The sequence below is a fragment of the Epinephelus lanceolatus genome, chromosome 16 (genome assembly GCF_041903045.1).
Source record: "Epinephelus lanceolatus isolate andai-2023 chromosome 16, ASM4190304v1, whole genome shotgun sequence".
NCBI classification, from domain to species: Eukaryota; Metazoa; Chordata; class Actinopteri; order Perciformes; family Serranidae; genus Epinephelus; species Epinephelus lanceolatus.
Window position 1 is genome coordinate 38152818 of NC_135749.1, and position 21212 is coordinate 38174029.

Genomic DNA, 21212 nt, shown 5'->3' on the forward strand with positions numbered 1-21212 from the left:
TTTTACAGCTGATCATGTGTAGAGGCCTTTAGGGACCGTTCGCCACGGTACCCCTGCTGGGCAGGGTGGAAATAAAGCCCTTTTCACACAGAGTGCGCAAAGCGCAGACCTCCGCCGACGAACCCATTCATTGTGTATGTGCTACCGTGGCGCAAGAGCGCACCACTCTGCCGCCGAGCTGAGCGGCACGCGCCGCCAGCCTGCGCTCGAATTGAAATCTTTTAAATTTCACCGCAACGCGCTGTGACGACACCTCGGCGCCGCGCATCCAATAGCAGAGAAGAGCCTGAAGTAGACCCGAAAGCAGTCACCATGGAGCTATAGCTCCTGAATGAGCCTGTACTCCCCCAAATCCTGTCCTCTGCGCCCTACCCCGCAGTGGGCGCCGCGAAAGCTCTGTGTGAAAGAGGCTCAAGTCCTGCACAGTTTCAGAGGACCTGGAGAATGTTTTAGGATAGTAATAACATTATATAAGATAATCATATTGCAAAGATAATATATATAAGATAATAACATTAAAGACAAAATTAAATTGCAATACTTTTTCAAAACCTGATGATTTTACCTTTCTGTACATTTTGTATACAAATTCATTAAATAATTTTGCTTGTAAATTTGCATCACGTTTATAACGGAAAACACATTATTTGATCAATTTACATTGTGCCCCTAAAGTTCTTTGTGCGCTCCTTACTTTTTCAACTTAGGAGCACATGTGCTCCTTGGGAAAAAAGTTAGCGTCAAGCCCTGGTATATGTTAGCTGTGTTGTTGTTGGGCCCTGGTCTGAGCCGACCCAATGCTAAATTATGATTGGCCAGTCTGCGTCCAGGGTCGTGACTTAGCCAAGGGTCACTTGGTTCTCCTTCTGGTTGCATGGTTTTCCCCAGTACTGTAGGTAAGGAAATGTATACGGCATGATAACTCATTTTCATTCCACAGTATATTGTTTCACAGTATACCACAGCAACCATAGATTGATCCGTACCTCGCTGCAAAAACAAGAGGTGATCTTGGTCCAGATCAAACTAAATCATGGTTCGGTGATGATGATGACGACGACGACTTTATTAAGGACACAGAGAGAGGTCCATAGCATACCACACACAAAAAACAATCATTTATGTATAAAAATACAATATAATAGATACAATATAAAAGGGGGGGCGGCAGCCTCAGTCAATCAGTACTAGTCAGTAATCAGTATAAATCCACTCACGTACAAACTGCAAGCATGGCTGAAGGAGGCGAAGCTGAACTTTTCCCACCAGCGAAAAGGACAAAGTCGGTGGTGTGGGACCATTTTGGCTATCAGAAGAACCCACTTTGTCCTGACTTTAGAAAGCATCAGAAAATTGAGTGGCAGTGGAAAGACTGGAGGAAAAGCCAGAGCCAAGGCAAAGACCCACTCCTCCCGTACTGGGCTCCAGTTCCCAGTCGCCTGTGTCCACAGGCTGCTGCGCAAAGGACTTCACCATCGTGAAGTTAAGAAACGGCTCTATTAAACTTTTAACGGGTCTACATTAGCCTACACATTTAAACAACTGGTGTGATGACGCGTTGCACTGACAGGAGATGCCTGGTGCGTGCTGTCGCTCATGAACGGTCAAACGAATATTAGCCTACCATTTTTAAGTATAGAGCGCAAAAATAGGACAACGCCTGTTTTATTATGATGATGATTATTATCATCATTATTATTATTATTACTACCACGGTAATACCGGTTACTGTGGTATTTTTGCCCACGGTTATCATACTGTCAAAATATCATACCGGCACATGCCTAGTGTTGGCCACAGCCTGGATGATACTATTCTCTGAGACAGAGAGCCTGCACATATATCAATATATAAGATTTTGTATTAAAGCAGGACAAGTAGGCACACCAACATTTACAAACATTTGGCTGGCACTGCGGTCTCATGCCATCATTATAGGCCACGCTGAGTCTTTGCAAATTACTCCTCCTATAGGAGAGCCAAAAGTGAGCAGCATACAGCGGAGTGCAAAATGCTCTAAAAACAGCGATCTTTACATCAACTAAACACACGTAAATCATTATGTGAAGCATTAGCTTGTGCATACAACTTGCAACACTGTCTGTAGATATCTCTATCATCAGATTTACAATATAATGTCAAAGGTATTTAATCTCATTACACACTTAAAGAGCAACACCAGATAAAAAGAATTCAGGAAATACTAATTTTCTGTCTTCTTTACTTCTAACTATCATAATGTTGCTCTTATTGGCATTATATTTGATGTCAAAGTCTGCACCATAGTCAGAGCAAATTTTCAACAGCACAATATGGGCAGAAGACTGCCAAATCATCTGCATACATAAGATGATTTATTACAATATTGCTGACCAACACCCTGTGTTACATGCATTTAACTGTTGGGACAAGTCATCCGTGTATACATTAAAAAGAAAAGGAGACAGAATGCTGCCCTGTCGAACTCCATTACATGAAATGATTCTGATACAGAGCACCCCCATCTAACCTCCATAGACTGATGAGCATACCAATAAACAAGAATTCTGATTACCCATTTAGGGACCCATCTACAATGCAATTTATTGAATAATTTATTGTGATTAATGCGATCAAAAGCCGTAGAGGCATCTATAAAGCAAATAAACATTGTGGAGTTCTTATATTTATCTAAAATGTCCTTTAAAGCAAAAATACATGTCAGTGCCATGTTTACGTTTAAAACCAAACTGGTTGTCAGTGGTAGTGATGTATTTTTCTAGCCTGTTGAGGAGGATTTTCTTTCTTTTTTTCAGATAGCAAGTAAGAGGCCAAGTTTTTTGAGAGCATATTTTAGATGTTCAGCAGTTATCTTATCAGCTCCACATGCTTTATTGTCATCTAAAGCCAAGACAGCACAATTAATCTCTTCTGTATTAAAAACCTCTCCATCATAATCAATAATACACACATCAAAAGTATTCCTCCCAATACAGTTAAACAGTTAACAATAATGTTTCTGGGAGATTTAATTTGAACCACTGGCTCCATTAATATTTGCCAGCAAAGACATTTTGCAATTGTTCATAGCTCTAATCTCTTTACAGAAGTCTGTCAGACTGTCATCAGAACCAGCAAAAGGAAAAAGAACAAAACAAAGGACAAGAGGATGTAGGTGATGATGAAAGGTCTTTGGTATGTCATGGAGTTCTTTTGTGCGCTTGCATCACTGTGATATCAAACTAAAACAAACTGGATCAAAGGTAGACAGTGTAACAAAAACACAAACCTTGGTTCAGACCTTCGGGTGTGAGAAGACCCTGAGTGTTTCACCAAGTATGGAGCACCCCACAAATCCCACCAGAACACCAACTGTCACGTGTTCAAGTACAAGGGCTGCCCCCTAATAGTCAACCAGAAAGGTCATTAGTCAGCAATATTTTAGGGATGCACCGAATATTCGGTAACCGAATATATTCGGCCGAACATTGCAAAAAAAACCCCACACATTCGATATGGTTTGTATCCAGTGACATTTCAGGTATTAGCTGAGCTACTGAGTATCTTTGAGCAGTGAAAGTTATTATTAATTTATTTTTACTTGTAGGTTAGATTTGTTTATATATGCTAGAGTGATTTGTTTTCCACAGAGCTCTACGGTGTGAGCATTTTACTCACATTTGCGACTAAAAATAGTTTTGTGCGAGCAAAAGAAATCATTCAGGAGCACCCTCTGTGAGTACAGATTTCAACCAGCAGCAGAAACTAAAGGCGAATCCTGCCGGTTGTGGGTTGAATGGGGGTCACAGACCCTCCGCCGTATTCCTGTCAAATACAGCGGCCATAGTGCTCCGCGGCACAAGATAACGGCTTACCGGCGATCGAGAAGCCCGGCTCCAGGTCCAATAATTTCCTCTTTGTTGGCGTCATGACTGCCCAGCAGTACCTTGTAAAGGTCGCCTAGTTCTACTTTACACAAGGCATTTAGTGACGGGAAAATTTTTTATAATTTTTCATGTTCCGCTGTCACATTTATTAATGCTGTATGGTGAATGTTATCAGATGCCATTTATATGTACACAGGTATGGTATAGACTGAAATATTGTTATTATGTCGATGCCAAAAGTTGATATAAGGGGAAGTGACGCGTGGAAAAAGAGGAGGACAATGAGCAGTCGGCGTTTGGAGGTGCGTGAGGAGTTTTCCCGTCTCTAAGGATCAAACCAAATACAGTAGATTATTTTTGTTCCTTGTGGGATTACCTCAAGACACAACTTTGCTGCCAAGCGGGACGAGTGGTGAGATTGCGTGGTTCTTTGTTTATTTTGTGAACTGCTGCGCTTTATTACGCTCCAACGAACTTCCCTTTAATATATATATATATATATTTTTCTTTAATGCCGGCTTCTGGGACTTTGATTGACTGGGGGGATTGTTCGGGTTATTTTTGTGAAGATTGTGTATTTTGAATAACGAGGAAAAAGTGTTTGATTACCAGTGAACTGTTTGTTGAACTGGCGCCCACGCCGTTCCTTGTTTGGTATTATCTCTGTCCGGACGCGGACATGATTTAATTTCTTTCACTAAAGTTTGATTATTAATTCAACTATATTGTGACTCATTTGTTAATCTTCTTTTTTTTTCTGAATGTTTTAACACCACAAGGTGTGAGGATTTGTGTTTGTTTTTGGTGATAAAGCCAAATTAATTAATCTCTTTTGTGTGTCTTAAAAACCTCGCACCTGATCCACCTGTAACCTTTAAGAGTAGCATTGTAACTTTTCCTTTGGTTAATTTTATTGCAAGGTGAATTGTTACAACTTGAACAGCCGAGCTGTGGCGGCACACGGGTGAACGGCTCATTGACGTGTCAGAGGAGAAACGAGCCGTTCACATTTCTCTCTCTGTGGCAGGTAACGGCCCACAAACCTCACCACACTTTAGGGACTGTTCTTTACTTGTCAGGGGAGGAGGGTGAATGGTTGAGTTTTGGTTGATTTTTATTTTATTTATTTATTTTATTTTGATCCCCCCTATGTTAATCACTTATTGATGCTGTTTTTGAAGTATGAATAAGTCAATGAGTAACTTATTCCATTGAAATATCATTGATGTATTATAGAAAAGTGATTTATCTTTTTATAAATGACAAAAGGCACATCTGCCTCATTTTCGCTGTGGTATCGTGATACTACTCAGAACCGTGATACTTTCATTGGTATCGTACTGTGGGTCCCAATTTTGGTACCATGACAACACTAATCTGGAGGGTGTTCATCTGCAAAAACTAATGAAAAACTAAACAACGGCATTCGGTATTCGGCCAAGCGTTTAATTTTATTCGGCTTCGGCCACAAATTTTCATTTCGGTGCATCCCTACAATATTTTATTGGTTGCTTAGTCGCACAAAAAAAAGTGAAACTCTATAATCAAAACGTATATAACTGGACTATATGGGAATTCAATTTGAAGGAAAGACACAGGAAATGGCCACACTCAGCAGTCAGACAGGAGTCATGTTACAAACCAATCACAGCCAACAGATATGTTTCCCTTTTTACAATAATATTCAGTTTGAGAAATACAGAAAAGTTGATCATTTTAGTGCAGGACTATCCAGAGCTTTACATCTGTCCCACAGATGATAGGCCAAAACACTTATAAACAGCCCCTGGAAGAAGATCAGCTCTGAATAGCGCCAAGAATAGTGCCCAGCGGCCGACCTCGCGTTTTCCAGGCAGTTAAAGATATGGCATGTGCCCCTAATTTCCAAGGCTGGTAACTGCGGTTATTACACAGGCTAGTTAATAACACGTCAGGCAGGAAATCCAAAGCGTGGGATCATTTTGAGAAGGTGAAGGACGAACCCAAGGTGATATGTAAACTCATCTTCATTGGTCGACTACAAACATGACGTAACATCTGAAACATGGAAGTAGCTACATGCCCATTAGCAACTTAGCACAATCATTACTGCTTTGCCGACAGCGTCATTAACAGGCAGCTCGCTCAGTGTGTGACGTGCACTTGTAGATAAAATATAGGCCTATATTAATGAAGGTTCATTAGTACGGTTTTGTATTTCTCTGTAATGTAGCAGAGCGTTAACAATGTTACTGATACTATTCTTTCTCACACCTTCAACTCAAACCATTGTGTTGCCCCGCCCAAAATATATCATTTAATAATTAGATTAATATCATAAACATGTGGGCGACTAGTCGACTAATGGCCCTAAATAATGACTATTGGTCGACTAGGAAAGTTTTTAGTCAGAGGCAGCCCTCTCACGTACGAAAACAAACATGGGCGCCAACCAGCTACTTGTTTATATGAATCCACATTTGTGTTGAAAAGGCCAAAAAAGACCTGAGCTTGAATATAAAACATAACCACTTCATCATTTTTATCTATTAGATATCTGTATGAAATAGTCATAAACAGCATATGAATTCTAGAGTTATGGCCGAGAACGTGTTTTGTTAGGTCACAGTGACCTTTGAACACCAATATAAAATCAGTTCATCCTTGAGTCTAAGCAAACATTTGTGCCAAACCTGAAGAAATCCCGTCATAGCTATTTTGAGATAATGTGTTCATGAGAATGAGGCAAGGATGTATGTACGTACCTACAGATGGACAAACAACCTGAAAACATACTGCCTCTGGCCGCTCTGTCGCCTGCGCAGAGGCATAAAAAGCATTAATGTGACTCAGGTCTTCATCTTAAAGGATGAAGTGAGAGAATATTTATGACGCATTTGTTTTCATTGAGGTTTTCTCAGTCAAAAGCTGCTCAGCCTGCCTACATGGTGCTAATGTTATTGCAACAGGATATCTACGGCCATGCTTCTTGGTTGGGACACAGTGTCACTCATGCTTAGCAAGTCAAATAAATGGCATTCCTGGAATGTAAGCCCATGCTGTGCAGAAAGATGTTGCAGTATAATGTTGGTGTTTTCACTCTGACTTTAAATCATTTGACAGACATTAAAGCTGCACTATTGTCATCTTTCCTTGGTAAATCAAACAACTTTGGACCAGTTCTTCCTCTCCACCATGACACCTTCTTGTTTTCAGCAGCGTTGATGCATGAGCAGTGTTGGGCACTAATGCCTTACAGTAATGATATTACATTTTCCAGTAACGAGTAGCGTAACAAATTACTATTGAAATTTCAGTAATAATATTACAATTACTCCAAAACCAAACAACTCCTTCCAACTAGGGCTGCCAAGATTAGTCGACTAGTCACAATTACGTCGACTATCAAAATCGTCGGCGACTAATTTAATAATCAATGGCATCGTTTATTTTTTGAAGCTTTGTTTTTCTCTCAAAACTGCCGCTGTACCTTCCGCTGTCTTGTCTGCCTTTCTGTCCCTGACGCACATGCGCAGTAGTGGTAGTTGGGGTCAGCCGTGATGTCACCGGAAAAGTTATGCCCAAACAGTATCATGGCTAGTCGGCAACGGAGCTCGAAAGTTTGGGAGCATTTTACCAGAATAAAAGAGAACAATGTGCAATGCAAAATCTGCAAGGCAGAACTTGCCTTCCATAACAGTATGACGGCGATGCACGAGCATCTGAAAAGGAAGCACGTTGTGGCTGATTCAATTTCTGACGAAGAGGGACAGTCGTCTCGGTAAGCTAATTGGCTAGTTAGCTGCTAACATTAACGTCAACAGTGAGCTACTTACTTATAGCTGTAAACGTTAACATTAACGATGACGATTTCATTAGCCTTAGCACACATATGTTATGTGTTTGCTGTACCGTTATAACAGCGATGTCATGTTTGAATCGGAAATGTGATAATGCTAATGTTTTATAACGCTACGTTACAGTGCTAAAAAAATACGTTCCTCTTCAATGGACGACTTTGTTACCAAGCCAACAACATGCACACCTCGGCAAGCAAATGTCCTGACTGAAGCAATCTTGAACATGTTGGTGACGGACATGAGACCCCTGTCCATGGTTGGCAATCAAGGTTTCAAAGAAATGATCAAGCAGTTCAACCCAGAATACCATGATAACTACCTACCAGGCCGATCCTACTTCACCACAATGATGGAAAAGAAATATGATACAACCTTTGAGAAGGTCTCTCTCTCTCTCTCTCTCTCTCATAAAACAAGAACAATGTAATGTAAAGATTTCTTTACTGATATGTTGAATGTTTATTGTTTAACCTACTTTACTGTATTTGATATAACAACGGAATTATTGAATTGGTAAATAAATTTAAATCTTGATGCGTAAACTGACAAATATTGTTAACAGTGAAAAAATATATATAATTTTCTTCCTAATGCTTACTATTGTTCCAAATCATCTCATATCTTTAAGGTAAAGCAGACCCTTGGAGCTGTCAAAAGTTTCCTCACCCTGACTGCTGATGTGTGGACCAGTCGTGCAACAGAGGCGTACCTTGGTGTGTCTTGCCATTTCCTGAGTGAAGATTGGAAGATGAAGAGCTTCAACCTTGCCACCATGCCTCTTGAGGAGAGGCATACTGGTGCAAATATAATGACATGAATGGAAGAGGTGTTAACAAAGTTTGACATCTTGCCTGCCAAAATAAAAGCAGTAGTTCATGACAGTGGGTCCAATATGGTGGCAGCAATGCGACTGCTTGAGGAAAAACATGGATGGGCCTCTATCCACTGTGCTGGACACACACTCCAGCTCATAGTCAACACTGCTCTCAAAGAAACCACCATCAGCTGAGCACTAGGTGCTGCTAGGCAGCTAGTGGAGCACTTCAAGAGAAGCGAGCTGGCTAGTACAAAGCTAAAGATGAAACAGGAGCAAATGAATGTGAAGAAAAATACACTGATCCAAGATGTCAGTACAAGATGGAACAGTACATTCCACATGGTAGAGAGACTCCTGGAACAGCGCTGGCCTCTCACTGCCACTCTTTCAGATCCTGATGGGGGAAGCACTACTTCGCCTTGAAGCCAGAGCAGTGGGCGCTGCTTGAAGAACTTAAGCAAGGGTTAGCACCTTTTGAGACTGCTACTGTTTACCTTAGTGGACAGCAGTACACAACCATTTCAGGTCTTCCACAGGTGGTCAAAGGGCTGACACGGTTTGTACACCAAAGCCAATTTGAGATGAGCTCAGGAAAATCTTTCATCGCAAGTGCAGAAAAAGGGATAACACAGAGATGGGGGAGTATTTGCTCTCAGCAGAGAAAGAAAACCCAGTTATTCTCGCAGCTGCCTTGGACCCCAGATACAGAAAGCTGAAGTTTTTGGCTCCTGAAGATGGCATCAGAGTGCAGGGGACTGTTGAAGTGCTTGCTGTCAAAGAAGCAAATGCTGGGACACATGAGCGTGCACAACTGCACAGGGCCAATGGTTCAGGTAGAGTTGAAAAGACTGCTCTGGACACCCTCCTTCAGTCTGACACAGACAGTCTGAGTGAAAATGAGGAAGAAGCGTCCCAGGAGGACTAAAAGGTCCAAGTTGTGAGAAGTGAAGTTCAGCTGTACTTTGGAGAGGCCACAGTCTCTAAAAAGGATGATCCTCTCAAATGGTGGAGCGAAAATGAGGGGCGTTTCCCCACGCTGTCAAAGCTAGCGAAATCTTTTCTGTGCATCCCTGCAACCTCCACCCCATCGGAGTGGATCTTTTCCGCAGCAGGGAGCATCTGCTCTCAAAAGAGAGCAAGCCTTTCTCCAGAACATGTAGAAATGCTAACTTTCCTGGCTATGAACAAGAGCCTTGTGTAGATTGGGATTATATAGAGTCAGAGTGTAGTAAAGTTGAATACAGTTGTGAGCACTGAGCACAAAATGCACTTTTGTTATATTTGAGTGAGACCAACACTTAATTTTTGTGGATAATTTCTTTTTAGTTTCAGGTGCCTACCTCATTTGATTTTGTAGCACTATTCAATATTTTAAAATGTAGCTATGTTTGATGCCAGAGACAAATGAAGCAAAGAAAAACCTAAACAAGTATTTATTTTTGTTTTCTTTAGCCCAGTGCCTTGTTTTCCTTATTTTACTCAGCTGTTTGCACTCTATGCTACATTTAAAGATTTGTTTGATGTCTGAGAAGAGTGAAATATGTTTACAAGTATTTCTTTTTGTTGATATTTTGTATTCTCACTAGTGCATAGTATTCATAGTGCAACTATACATAGTGCATAGTTTTTGGTTCCATTTTACAATGCACTAAACATTTACAGCTAAAAATGGTAAAGGCCAGAGTTGTGCCTTCATTTTATTTTGCACACATTACATTAAAAAATGTCAGAAATGCTGCTACAAGCTGCAAAGCTGTCTTTATTTTTAGTTAGCACATACCTTAAACACTTCAAGCTGGAAGCTAATGATGGTTATATAAGAGCAGCTGCATGCTGGTCGACTAATCGCAAAAATAATCAGTGACTAGTCAATTATCAAAATAATCGTTTGTGGCAGCCCTACTTACAACATTACTTTTGTTATCACATCACTACTGACTTGAAATACAACATCACATCAGTGGACTCATTTTAGTAATCGTTGTGCTGCTCAAACACATCATAAAGCAGCAAGCTAGTTAGAAACACTTACCTTAACAGCTGGAAATTACTTTAATTTTGCTGAGAGGAAAGATGATAAGAACACTGTTGCTGCAGGTAGTAGAACTACAACTCGTCCTTAAACCTCCGGTCTGAAACACCTCGGCTACTACAACTGACAGCACAACAACGTGAAGCTCCAGAAAATACACCCCACCAAAGGTGAGCCCTCCTCAGCCGCATAGGTCGCGTAGGTAGCCCTACGCTGGCTAAACAACCAAAACTGGATTTTAATTGTGGACAGCTGCAGCTACAAGAAGTGATGAGGCTTGTGGTTGGATACACTGTAGATGAAATGCTGCTCCATGAGTGACTCTGTCTTTCAGGCAGAGCCTTGGAAAAATACTGATCACAGGGAATTGAAGACCTCCAGGTAAATAGAAGCTATCTAGCCTTAGCTACACTTAACAGCGATTCCCCTAAAATTCACACAGAGGCGCACATCTGAATTTTGGGGAGATACTCAATTACCAATTTTATGGGGTAAAGTGATGTAATGAGTGGTGTGACAAATTTCTGTTGGCAGGGAGTAATAAGTAAAGAAATAGTAATGAGTAATGTACTACATTTTTAGAGACACTGCACATAAGTTTGACATCTTTTGCAACTGTCAGAAAAACATATCGGCATTGACAAAAGGACATTATAAGCTCGGAAATGTACAATTCTGATGGATCGATAAAATTTGGAACCGGTTCTCATTCTCATTCCTATATCTGATGATGGCACTCCCTACGGTGATTACAATTCATCCTGAGGGGATTACAGCACTCAGGTGTGCAGGAGCTCTAGTTGAAAAAGGTGATCAATGCAGACAGCTGAGGAGTCTTATCACGTGTAACTAACAGGTTCTGTTTCTGACACAAGTGACGTCGTAAAGAAGGGGAACACAATGTGACAAAGAACACAAAGAGGTGAACAGAAAGTACGACAAGATAAAGGAGGCGAACAAAAGGAGGCTGCAAAGAAAAACGACACCACACCCCACATAGATAATTACAGATTTTCCTTCCAGGTTCTGTGAAAATCCCACCAGCAGCATCTGAACTGTCACACTTCAGAGCAACCCTGAAGCTGACTGATATCAGCAGGCTGTATGTGAACGACTCAAATGTAAAACACATACAAGTACATGGGATTTTTGGACTTTTTAAAAGTAAATTCTTTATTCATAATAAATATATTTTTTAACTTTTTTTTCCACTGAAACTAGCAATACATGTTTTATTATTGGCAGTGCTTTCCTGACTTTAATCGTTTTCAATCCATCTTCAATTCAGTTTTGTTCTGTGTGTTTTATTTATACACACAGTATTATTTAAGATAAATAAAATGTCATTATCGATTATCAAATTTACTTTTATTGTCAAGTGTCAGATAATAAAGAAGTACTCAAAAATCTCAAATCCACAGACCAAACCCTCTGATGGACACAACATCGTTCTAATACCAGCTCTTCCCTTTGAGGTGTCAAGTAAAAGTCTGGTCCTTACCTCCTCATGGACAGCCTCCACTTTCGGGTTACTTCCTGTCCGTCGGAGGCCGGAGCCGGGCCCGCTGCTTGCCATGGTGGCGTCTGACTTGGATCTCTGGTGGGTCCTCCTGGATGGAGAAACAAACACTTCCACCTCTCCCTGTACAGGGCTGTCTGGGCCAGCCGTAGAGTAGGAGGGGCCAGATTCCATGTTGCTGCTGTTGTGCCTTCGGTGGCAGCGACGGTGGGTTGGCGAGGACACCGGGCTTTCAGAAACAGAAGCTGAAACTGCTCTGTGAGCATCTGGTGGAGGAGCTGAAGGTTTGAGCTCATCAGACAGGATGAGTTTTCGGAGTTTGGTGCCTCTGGAGTGACGCTGGGTGGAGATGTGCATGTCAGAGGAGTAAGCACCCAGCAGCCAAGCCGTCAGCAGTGAGAAGGTTATCTCACCTCTGCAACGGTGGATCTGAGGGACGGACAGAGAGACAAAGACTTTAGATTGTATGTCAAGATTAAATATTACATTATTCATTTGTTAAATAATACCCTTTCCCACCCAAATCAGTACATATATGCAGGTTTTTAAAATGCAGTAAAACCCACTAAAAACAGCTGATAGACTCATTTCCCATTGCCAGTAGACCAGAGTCATGTACACAGCTCTGCAGTAAACAGGTATGCCTTTCTGTTGTTTTCCAGCACGTTTGTGACATTAAAAATGACGCACCAGAAGACAGGCTAGTAAACAGTAGAAAGCAGCATGGAGGCCAGTAAAAATATTTTGGTGGTTACCTCCTTTTTATATCTCTCTTTCAAAATCTGTGCCGACTAATTTGGAGGTTCGAGCGCTGCTTGGACAGGGACATGGAATTTGTGGTGGCACACAACTGACAGAAATTAGCATGTTCAGCCAGGTGTTGTAATTTTATTACTGCCGACTGAAGCTGATCAGAGTTGGGGCCCATATATACCCATGACTACTGCGGAGTCATTTGTCCTGGGACTAAAGATAAAAGCCAGATATTAGTGAGTGTTAGTTGTTTTTATGTCCAGTGGGAGAGGGTCTTAAGTTTTCAAAGAGGGCTGGGCAACAGGGCCAAAAAATAAAAACTTATTTCTTTAAGACTGGGGGCTTCAGCCTCATCCTCCAGCTTGTCCTGGTAGCTCCTGAGGCATTCCCAGACCAGATGAGATATATAATCCCTGCAGCATGTTCTGGGTGTGCCTCTCTCAGTAAGAAGTGTCCGAAATACCTCCAATGGGAGGTGTCCAGCAAGCGTTTGATGGCCTCATCTGGGTCCTTTCAACAAAATACATTCAGATGTACTTTGTGGTCCTATGACCCATGTTCTCATGCACTGTTTGCACGTATACCTACATAAAGTAAGGAACCAGAATTTGTATATAACCCATGTAGTCCGTGAGCTCGTAAATTATATATAACCCACAAATTGTGAAGGCTGTGTTCACATGACCAATGTGCTGATGAGAGTAAAGAAGGAAGTGTACAAAGAGCAAACATTTGTGTAAGGAGGCAGGGTGGGGTGGATGGGTCAAACAAACACAGGACTTTCCCCCAGGAGACTGGTGTCTGTGTCCTGTGTGAAATCAAGTGAACGCTGAGTTATCTTAAAGGCCCTGACACACCAAGCCGACGGTTGGCCGTCGGTCAAAGTTGGAGCATCGGTGAGCTTCTGTCGCCCTAGTTTTTGCAGTGTGTCCTGCACCATCGGCACTTTTGCGTTGGCGGCTTTTCGGCTGATTGAGCATGTTGAATCAGCGGCGGAGCTTGTCGGTGAGAGAGATCACTCTGATTGGCTGTTCAGGTTTTATTTCCTCGCCCCTGTAGCGAGTGAATCTGCCTGTAGTGAAACCAGGGCTAAATGGTGCTTCCTCCTCAGGCTCCACTTCACTCAGCTGCCCAACAGCCCCGCTGCTTCTTCCCACTTTAACCTGAATAGCCGCAGCATGACCGGAGGGAAGCACAGAAGCACAGCCTAGCCCCGGCTCTCCATTTGGATCCAACCGGAGCACCGAGCCCCAGTTTGTTATTCAGGTTAAAGTGGGAAGAAGCAGCTGAGTGAAGTGGAGCCTGCGGAGGAAACACCGGGACCGTCTGGATGTAATAGTCCATGGAGGTGCTGCAGTGCTCTTTTTGCGTTATTTTCTCTCACGCAGGCGGAGAACGTATGTGCTACTTGGCCATCGGATGTAGTCTTTGTAGTGTGTTCAAATGCAACTGACACAGGGCGACGTGAGGCGACGTGAGGTGACTCAACAGTTGGCTTTCATCGCCGCTAGTTCTTTGATGTCGGTTTGGTGTGTCAGCACCTTAAGGTATGTCGTCAAGTTATGTTAAGTAAGTAAGGTACTTTGCATTAAGTACATTACGTGACAAATCCCTACTATGTTTCTTTTCCTAAAACTATCCTAACAACTAGGGGCGCTAATTCGTTAGATGTTTACTAAACTACTGTATGAGGATCTGCTGCCCATCCAGCATCTTTGCAAGGGTCCCCAATAAAGGTTTAAAAATTGACCACGGCCTACTCTCCAGCAGCATGGCTTACACTTTCCAAAGGAGGCAGGGTAGTGCTATACCCTGACAACAGAATGCATCTTTTGGCCATGCTTTAAAAAGAATGGGAACCATCGGCCTGCTGTTAAACTGCCTCAGTGACCTCCACCAGTGAGATGGGCAAGGATTCCCCCTAAATCATCTTATCATTCTGCCCCCACTGAAAATATGTTGGTCGGGTTTAGGAATCCCGTTTTTTTCACCGTCCTACACTGTCCACGGTCAGAGTCAGCAGTTCAGCCTGGAGAGAGAAAGTCCCGCCTCTCTCTTCTGAGTCATCTGATGATTTGTCAGAACTCCTAGAGGCCGACCGAATGTTTTTCTGCATGGTCTTTGTAAACTCCTTCCAAACTAGAAAAGTTGTGGTCCTTCTGGTCTACTGATACCTGTCAGTTGAGCTGTTATTAAAGGTGGCATGGCATTTTATGGCCCAAGCACTATTTCCCTCGACATGGGTGAGAATGCTAAAGCATCACAATGTTTGACACCTGACTGCTAACGCACCAAACCTCCACATGGTGATGGCTTGTTGTTTCTGGTGAGGGTCAGACCACCAGGAGCTTCCCTCCCAGGTCTAGCCTGACGGTGGGGGCATGACTTCGTAAGTCTGGGCAAAGTTGCAAAGTATCATGGAGGCAGTGATAAACAGTAGAGAGATGGGTGGGATTTAGCTCTGAACACACTTACCCAAGTGTTCCATAGCTTTGTTAATAAACTAACACCCTGAGTTGATACAAAGGTTAGCTAGCTAACAAGCTTCACGTGATTTCTATACAAAATCATTTAAATGGATCCTTGGTGAAATGATCCATACATAGAACCAGACAGAAATAAATGATGCCTTCTGTTGAGACCATAAAACCTCTGTTGTTTTCTAAACCAGGTGCCTGGGGACTCACCAGGTACGGTCTGATGGCATCTCCCACCTCGGTGTCCATGTGCACATACATGTTGAGCAGCTGCGGCAGGTAGAAGTCCACCTCGCTGTCGGGGAAGCTAAAGAGGCGGTTTCCAATGTACGCCTGCACCCCTGGCTCCTTTGACTTGTACAGGTAGGAGATTGCCATGGAAACGTCAAACAGCTTGGACTCGAACAGGCGCAGCAGCCACGACTGTTTAGATGATGATGATGATGATGATGCCGACAGCAGTGAGGAGGACTCTGGCCGTGCTGCAGGAGGTGGGTTTTGCTGGTAGGTATCGCCTTGTTTACCCCCATCCTTCCTACAACTCCCCTCCACCTCTTCCTCCTCTTCCTCCTCTTCCTCCTCTTTGATGGAGCTGGTGTCCGGGCTGATGTGCCACTGTGGGCTGGAGCACTCTGTTGAGTCTGTGTAATGTTGTTGTTGTTGTTGTTGTTGTTGATCGTCCTGTTGTTGTTGTTTGTTGTCAACTTGTTGCTGTTCAGGCACTTCTCTGTTTTGCAGCTTGACCTTGAGAAGGACTTCCTGGCAAGCCTTCAGAGCAACTTCTGGGTCGATCACTGGAGGCAGAAATCAAGAAGAGGTCAGACTGATCGTAACCATAACATCTGTAAAACTTGAAAGAAAAACTTAGAAACTGCAAACAACAAATTGATGACTCAGCTGTTACAGCTGCTACAAAAATTTAAAAAAGACTGAATCTGTGGCACTTTTCCTTTAATGTCCTCCTGAGAATCACCACCTCACAGAGTGGAAGGGTTTCGTGTCCCTGTGGTCCTGGGAGCTGTGCTATCTTGAGGCCCATTTCCACTGAAGAAGTTCCTGTTACTATTTGGGGGGCAGGAACTTTACAGGAACGTCCTCTCGCTCGGCCCTCTCAACCGCCGTGTCTCCACTGAGAGGGCGGAGTAGGAAGATTCCTGTAAAGTTACCGGGCTCTGGATGTGGCGTAATCGTTGTGCGACCATTTTGACCGGGGCGACGCGGCTATTTTGTCGCTTTCTATTGACGTCACATCCCGCCTTGAGTTTATCCAATCAGCACCAAGTAAACCCCAAGCCCCACCCAGGAGTTTTTCGTGGCCGTTCTGAGTACCTACTCCGGGGCAGGGACTTGTTTAGCCCCTGTAAAAATTCTGGAACTCTGTCCTTCGGGGTGGTTCCTGCAGTGGAGACACGCACCAACGACCCCGGCCCTGTAAAATTACCCCGAATTTCCTGCGGTGGAAACGGGCCTTAGGTCCCCCAAGACATATTGGTCCCAGTTGAGGGGCCAGACTAAAAGGTGTGGTCACACTGCACTTCTCACAAATATTCAGTCTGTTTCCTAATGCCTACTGAACGTGCAGTCAAGGACGGCTTTCCTGATGTCGGTGTAATCTCCAGCTAGTTTGTGATCACTCAATATTAATTTAAACAAAACTAGAAACAACTGGGCTCACCTCTGTGCAGAGTACCAATCTGGTACCAAACTTCTGGATCAGGACTAAGTGGATTTTTCAAAATACATTGTGTGCATAAGCTAGGCTAGCAGTTTGACCCTGCTTTCAATGTTTGTGCTAAGCTAGACCCAGTTTCCCCAGTTTCCAATCTTTGTGCTAAGCTAGGCTAACAGTTTTTCCCTGCTTCTAGTCTTTGTGCTAAGCTAGGCTCACAGTTCCCCCCGCTTCTAGTCTTTGTGCTAAGCTAGGCTAACAGTCCCCTGTTTCTAGTCTTTGTGCTAAGCTAAGCTAACAGTTCCCCCCTGCTCCTACTCTTTGTGCTCAGAATCAGCTGAATCATTCGTGTGGTCTCAACAATACATCAATGACAAAATATTATGGGGTTCTGTTACCTTGGTCGACCCCCAGGTCCATCTCCATGGCATCCTCTGAGATGACGTCCAGCGGGGGGCTGGGGCCTCGCGGGTCGCCGGTACTCGACATGCCACTGCTGCCGATGCCCTCACTGGCGCTGCTGCCGAGGCTGCCAGTGCTGCCGATGCTCCCGCTAGGGCTGGAGCTGCGGGGGCTGGCGCTGGGGGAGGAAGGCTGCTCGCTGTGGGAAGGTGGGGGCAGTTGCAGCTGGGGGCGGGGGTGATGATGATGATGACGGTGGTGGTGGTGGTGGTGGACTGGGCAGTCAGAGGAGCTTTCAGAGCATGAGGAAGATGATGAAGAAGAGGAGGTAGATGAGGCACTGGAGGGGGAGGAGGGGCAGGAGAAGGTGGTGGGGGAGGTGGAGGAGGCAGGTGGAAGAGGTGGTGCTGAGTGGGAGGGGCTAAGGTGGAGCGGACGCAAAGCCGGGGACAAGGAGACCTCTGTGTCGGCCATTTTGGAGGAGCAGGCCTACAAAGAGAGAGAAAGAGAAAATGTTGTCTCTGTGAACTGATGCAGGTTCTGTACTCTGTAAATGTTTCCCGAAATGTCGAACTGTTCCTGTTAAGATTCTCCACTCTGATATTTGTTTAGAAATCCTAAGCAGGTCTGGAAACAGCTACACAAACATCATTTAAAGAGTGTATGTGTCGTGTCTGCAGTAGCTGAGATGAACCATGGTGTGTTTACATGATAGTGTCACTTTGTTTGCCTCCCTCCCACACATCGTTGTGAGTTTGTATGTGTGTGTGCTATGTAATGTCCTCCTGCTGCACACCAACCTGTCAGCTGAATAACAGTCTGCATCAGAACCATGATCTATATACACAAACAACCCAGTAGCCTTGATATTTTATTATTTATCTTTTCTTGAAGTCGTGAACGAGGCTCATTACGTCTGCAGCAACACGCTGAGAGAAGGGAAACCTCCTGTTGTGTTTGTGTCATCAGAGTGAGTGACGCAGATGACTGGGATCATCACTGTGAGGAGGAGGAGGAGGAGGAGTCTGATTTTGTTTCTATTTCTTTTTCTATCTGTATCCTCCTCTCCTTCTCACAGACTCTGTGTTTTTTCTGGTTTCACTTCCAGCAGCTGATCCAGTTTCTGTCTGACCTCCTGACACTGAAATCTTTTTCCATGACAAATCTTTGAAAAAAGATTAACCGTTTCTGTGACAATGCCTCTTCCTGCATCTCTCCATCCAAATACAGTTAATAAAGTAACACTCATTGCTTTGTTACTGTTACATAAAAACTGAACCTTACATAAGAGACAGTTCCCCCCTGCTTCTAGTCATTGTGCTAACTAGGCTAACAGTTCCCCCGCTTCCAGTCTTTGTGCTAAGTCAGGCTAACAGTTCCCCCCACTTCCAGTCTTTGTGCTAAGCTAGGCTAACAGTCCACCGTTTCCAGTCTTTGTGCCAACTAAGCTAACAGTTCCCCTGTTTCCAGTCTTTGTGCTAAGCTAAGCTAACAGTTCCCCTCGTTTCCTGTCTTTGTGCTAAGTCAAGCTAACAGTTCCCCCCTGCTTCCAGTCTTTGTGCTAAGCTAGACTAACATTTTCCCCCATTCCCTGTCTTTGTGCTAAGCTAGGCTAACAGTTCTCCCTGCTTCTAGTCTTTGAGCTAAGCTAGGATAACAGGTTCTCCTCCTTACAGTCATTGTGCTAAGCTAAGCTGGCAGTTTCACCCTGCTTCCAGTGTTTGTGCTAAGCTAGGCTGGCAGATTTCCCCTTCTTCCAGTGTCTGTGCTGTGCTATGCTAAGCTAACAGTTCCCCCAATTTCCTGTCTTTGTGCTAAGTTAGGCTAATAGTTCCCCCTACTTCCAGCCCTTGTGCTGAGTTAGGCTAAGGGGTCCCACTGCTTCCAGTCTCTGTGCTAAGTTAGGCTTACAGTTCCCCTGTTAAAGCTAACAGTTTGACCCTGCTTCCAGTCTTTGTGCTAAGTTAGGCTTACAGTTCCCCTGTTAAAGCTAACAGTTTCACCCTGCTTCCAGTCTTTGTGCTAAGCTAGGCTAACATTCCCCCTGCTTCCAGTCTTTGTGCTAAGCTAGGCTAACAGATTCCCCTGCTTTCAATCTTTGTGCTAAGCTAGGCTAACAGTTTCCCCTGCTTCTAGTCTTTGAGCTAAGCTAGGATAACAGGTCCTCCTGCTTCCAGTCTTTGTGCTAAGCTAAGCTAGCGGTGTCACCCTGCTTCCAGTGTCTGTGCTAAATAAGCTAACAGTTTCTTCTATTTCCTGTCTCTGTGCTAAGCTAGGCCAGCAGTTTCCCCATGACCAGTCTTATTGCTTAGCCAGGCTGACATTTCCCCCCCGCTTACAGTTTTGTGCTAAGATAGGCTAACTTTTGCAGTAAATTTAGAAGCATAGAAGTTTAAAGTAGCATAAAATAGAAATACTCAAATACAGTACAAGTACCCTGAAATTGTCCCACAGTAGGGTACTGGAGTAAATGTACTTCTTCACTGCCGGTGTATTAATATGAAACTTAAAAAAAAAAATTGACTTCAGATCACAAATCTGTGTCCTTGTAATGACATCATCGTCAGCTTAATTTGATCTGATCACACACAGCTTAGCATGATGTCATCACATGTGTGTGAGTGTGTGTATGATGGTTTCCAGATGTGAGGCGTGGGTGGAGGCAGCTTTACTCTCTCTGTACACACGCACAGACACACACACACACACACACACACACACACTTACTGTAGTATTTAAAAGCGCTGTTTGTAGCTCTGAAAAAAATAGATGTTTATGTTGATACAGATAATTTCACATTATTTTGAATGCAGGACTTTTCCTCACAACTGATTATTCCTGCACTGTGGTATTGTTATTTTTACACAAGTAAAATATACGTCAGTACTTCTTCTACCTCTGATGACTTGTTTGACCTTTGACCTGCTGACTGCTGATTGGTTGTCTTGTTAATCACACTGATAATCAGCAGAAACAGAAGACAATAAAACAAAACAGAAAACAATCAGCTGGTGGGGAGAAAATATTAAACCTTCGGCACAGTTTTATAAACTCTGGAACAAAGAGAGTCACAGGAAGTGATCTAATTTCATTTCAGCTGGTCTTTACATTTGTAAATATATATAAATATAAAAAATAAAGGAAAGGGACATTAAACCAGCTCAGTCTTAGATGCTCGGTGACACAGACACATGCTGATACTCAGATAGATAGAAAGATAGAGTACTGATGTTTTTTCCCTTTGTTTCTATCTATCTATCTATCTATCTACCTACCTATCTTTCTGTAAAAACTCTCCAGCTAATTCAGAATGCAGCGGCACGTGTACTAACAGGAACTAAGAGACGAGAACACATTTCTACTGTTTTAGCTTCTCTGCACTGGCTCCCTGTAAAATCCAGAATTCAATATAAAATCCTACTCCTAACTTTTAAAGCTCTAAATGGTCAAGCTCCGTCATATCTTAGAGAGCTCATAGTGCCATATTATCCCACCAGAACACTGCGCTCTGAGAACGCAGGGTTACTCGTGGTCCCTAAAGTCTCCAAAAGTAGATCAGGAGCCAGAGCCTTCAGCTATCAGGCTCCTCTCCTGTGGAATCATCTTCCTGTTGCGGTCCGGGAGGCAGACACTGTCTCCACATTTAAGACTAGACTTAAGACTTTCCTCTTTGATAAAGCTTATAGCTAGGGCTGGCTCAGGCTTGCCCTGTACCAGCCCCTAGTTAGGCTGACTTAGGCCTAGTCTGCCGGAGGACCCCCCTATAATACACCAGGCATCTCTCTCTCTCTCTCTCTCTCTCTCTTTCTCTCTCTCTCTCTAACACTCATGTCCTGTT

General features: G+C 43.4%; 1 protein-coding gene and 1 pseudogene across 1 annotated transcript in view; one reads left to right on the forward strand and one right to left on the reverse strand.

Moving 5' to 3' along the window:
• Window positions 1-21212, reverse strand: part of LOC117263714 (phosphatidylinositol 4-kinase beta-like) — a 54000-nt gene that overhangs the window by 21003 nt on the left and 11785 nt on the right. The window contains exons 2-4 of the mRNA XM_033637321.2: window positions 17371-17863; window positions 15514-16097; window positions 12056-12502 (exon numbers count right to left, since the gene is read on the reverse strand). Coding sequence (XP_033493212.2) covers window positions 12056-12502; window positions 15514-16097; window positions 17371-17848 — 1509 coding nt within the window. The 5' untranslated portion in view covers window positions 17849-17863. The remainder of the gene's footprint in view (window positions 1-12055; window positions 12503-15513; window positions 16098-17370; window positions 17864-21212) is intronic.
• LOC144467405 (E3 SUMO-protein ligase ZBED1-like) lies at window positions 7929-9447 on the forward strand (annotated as a pseudogene).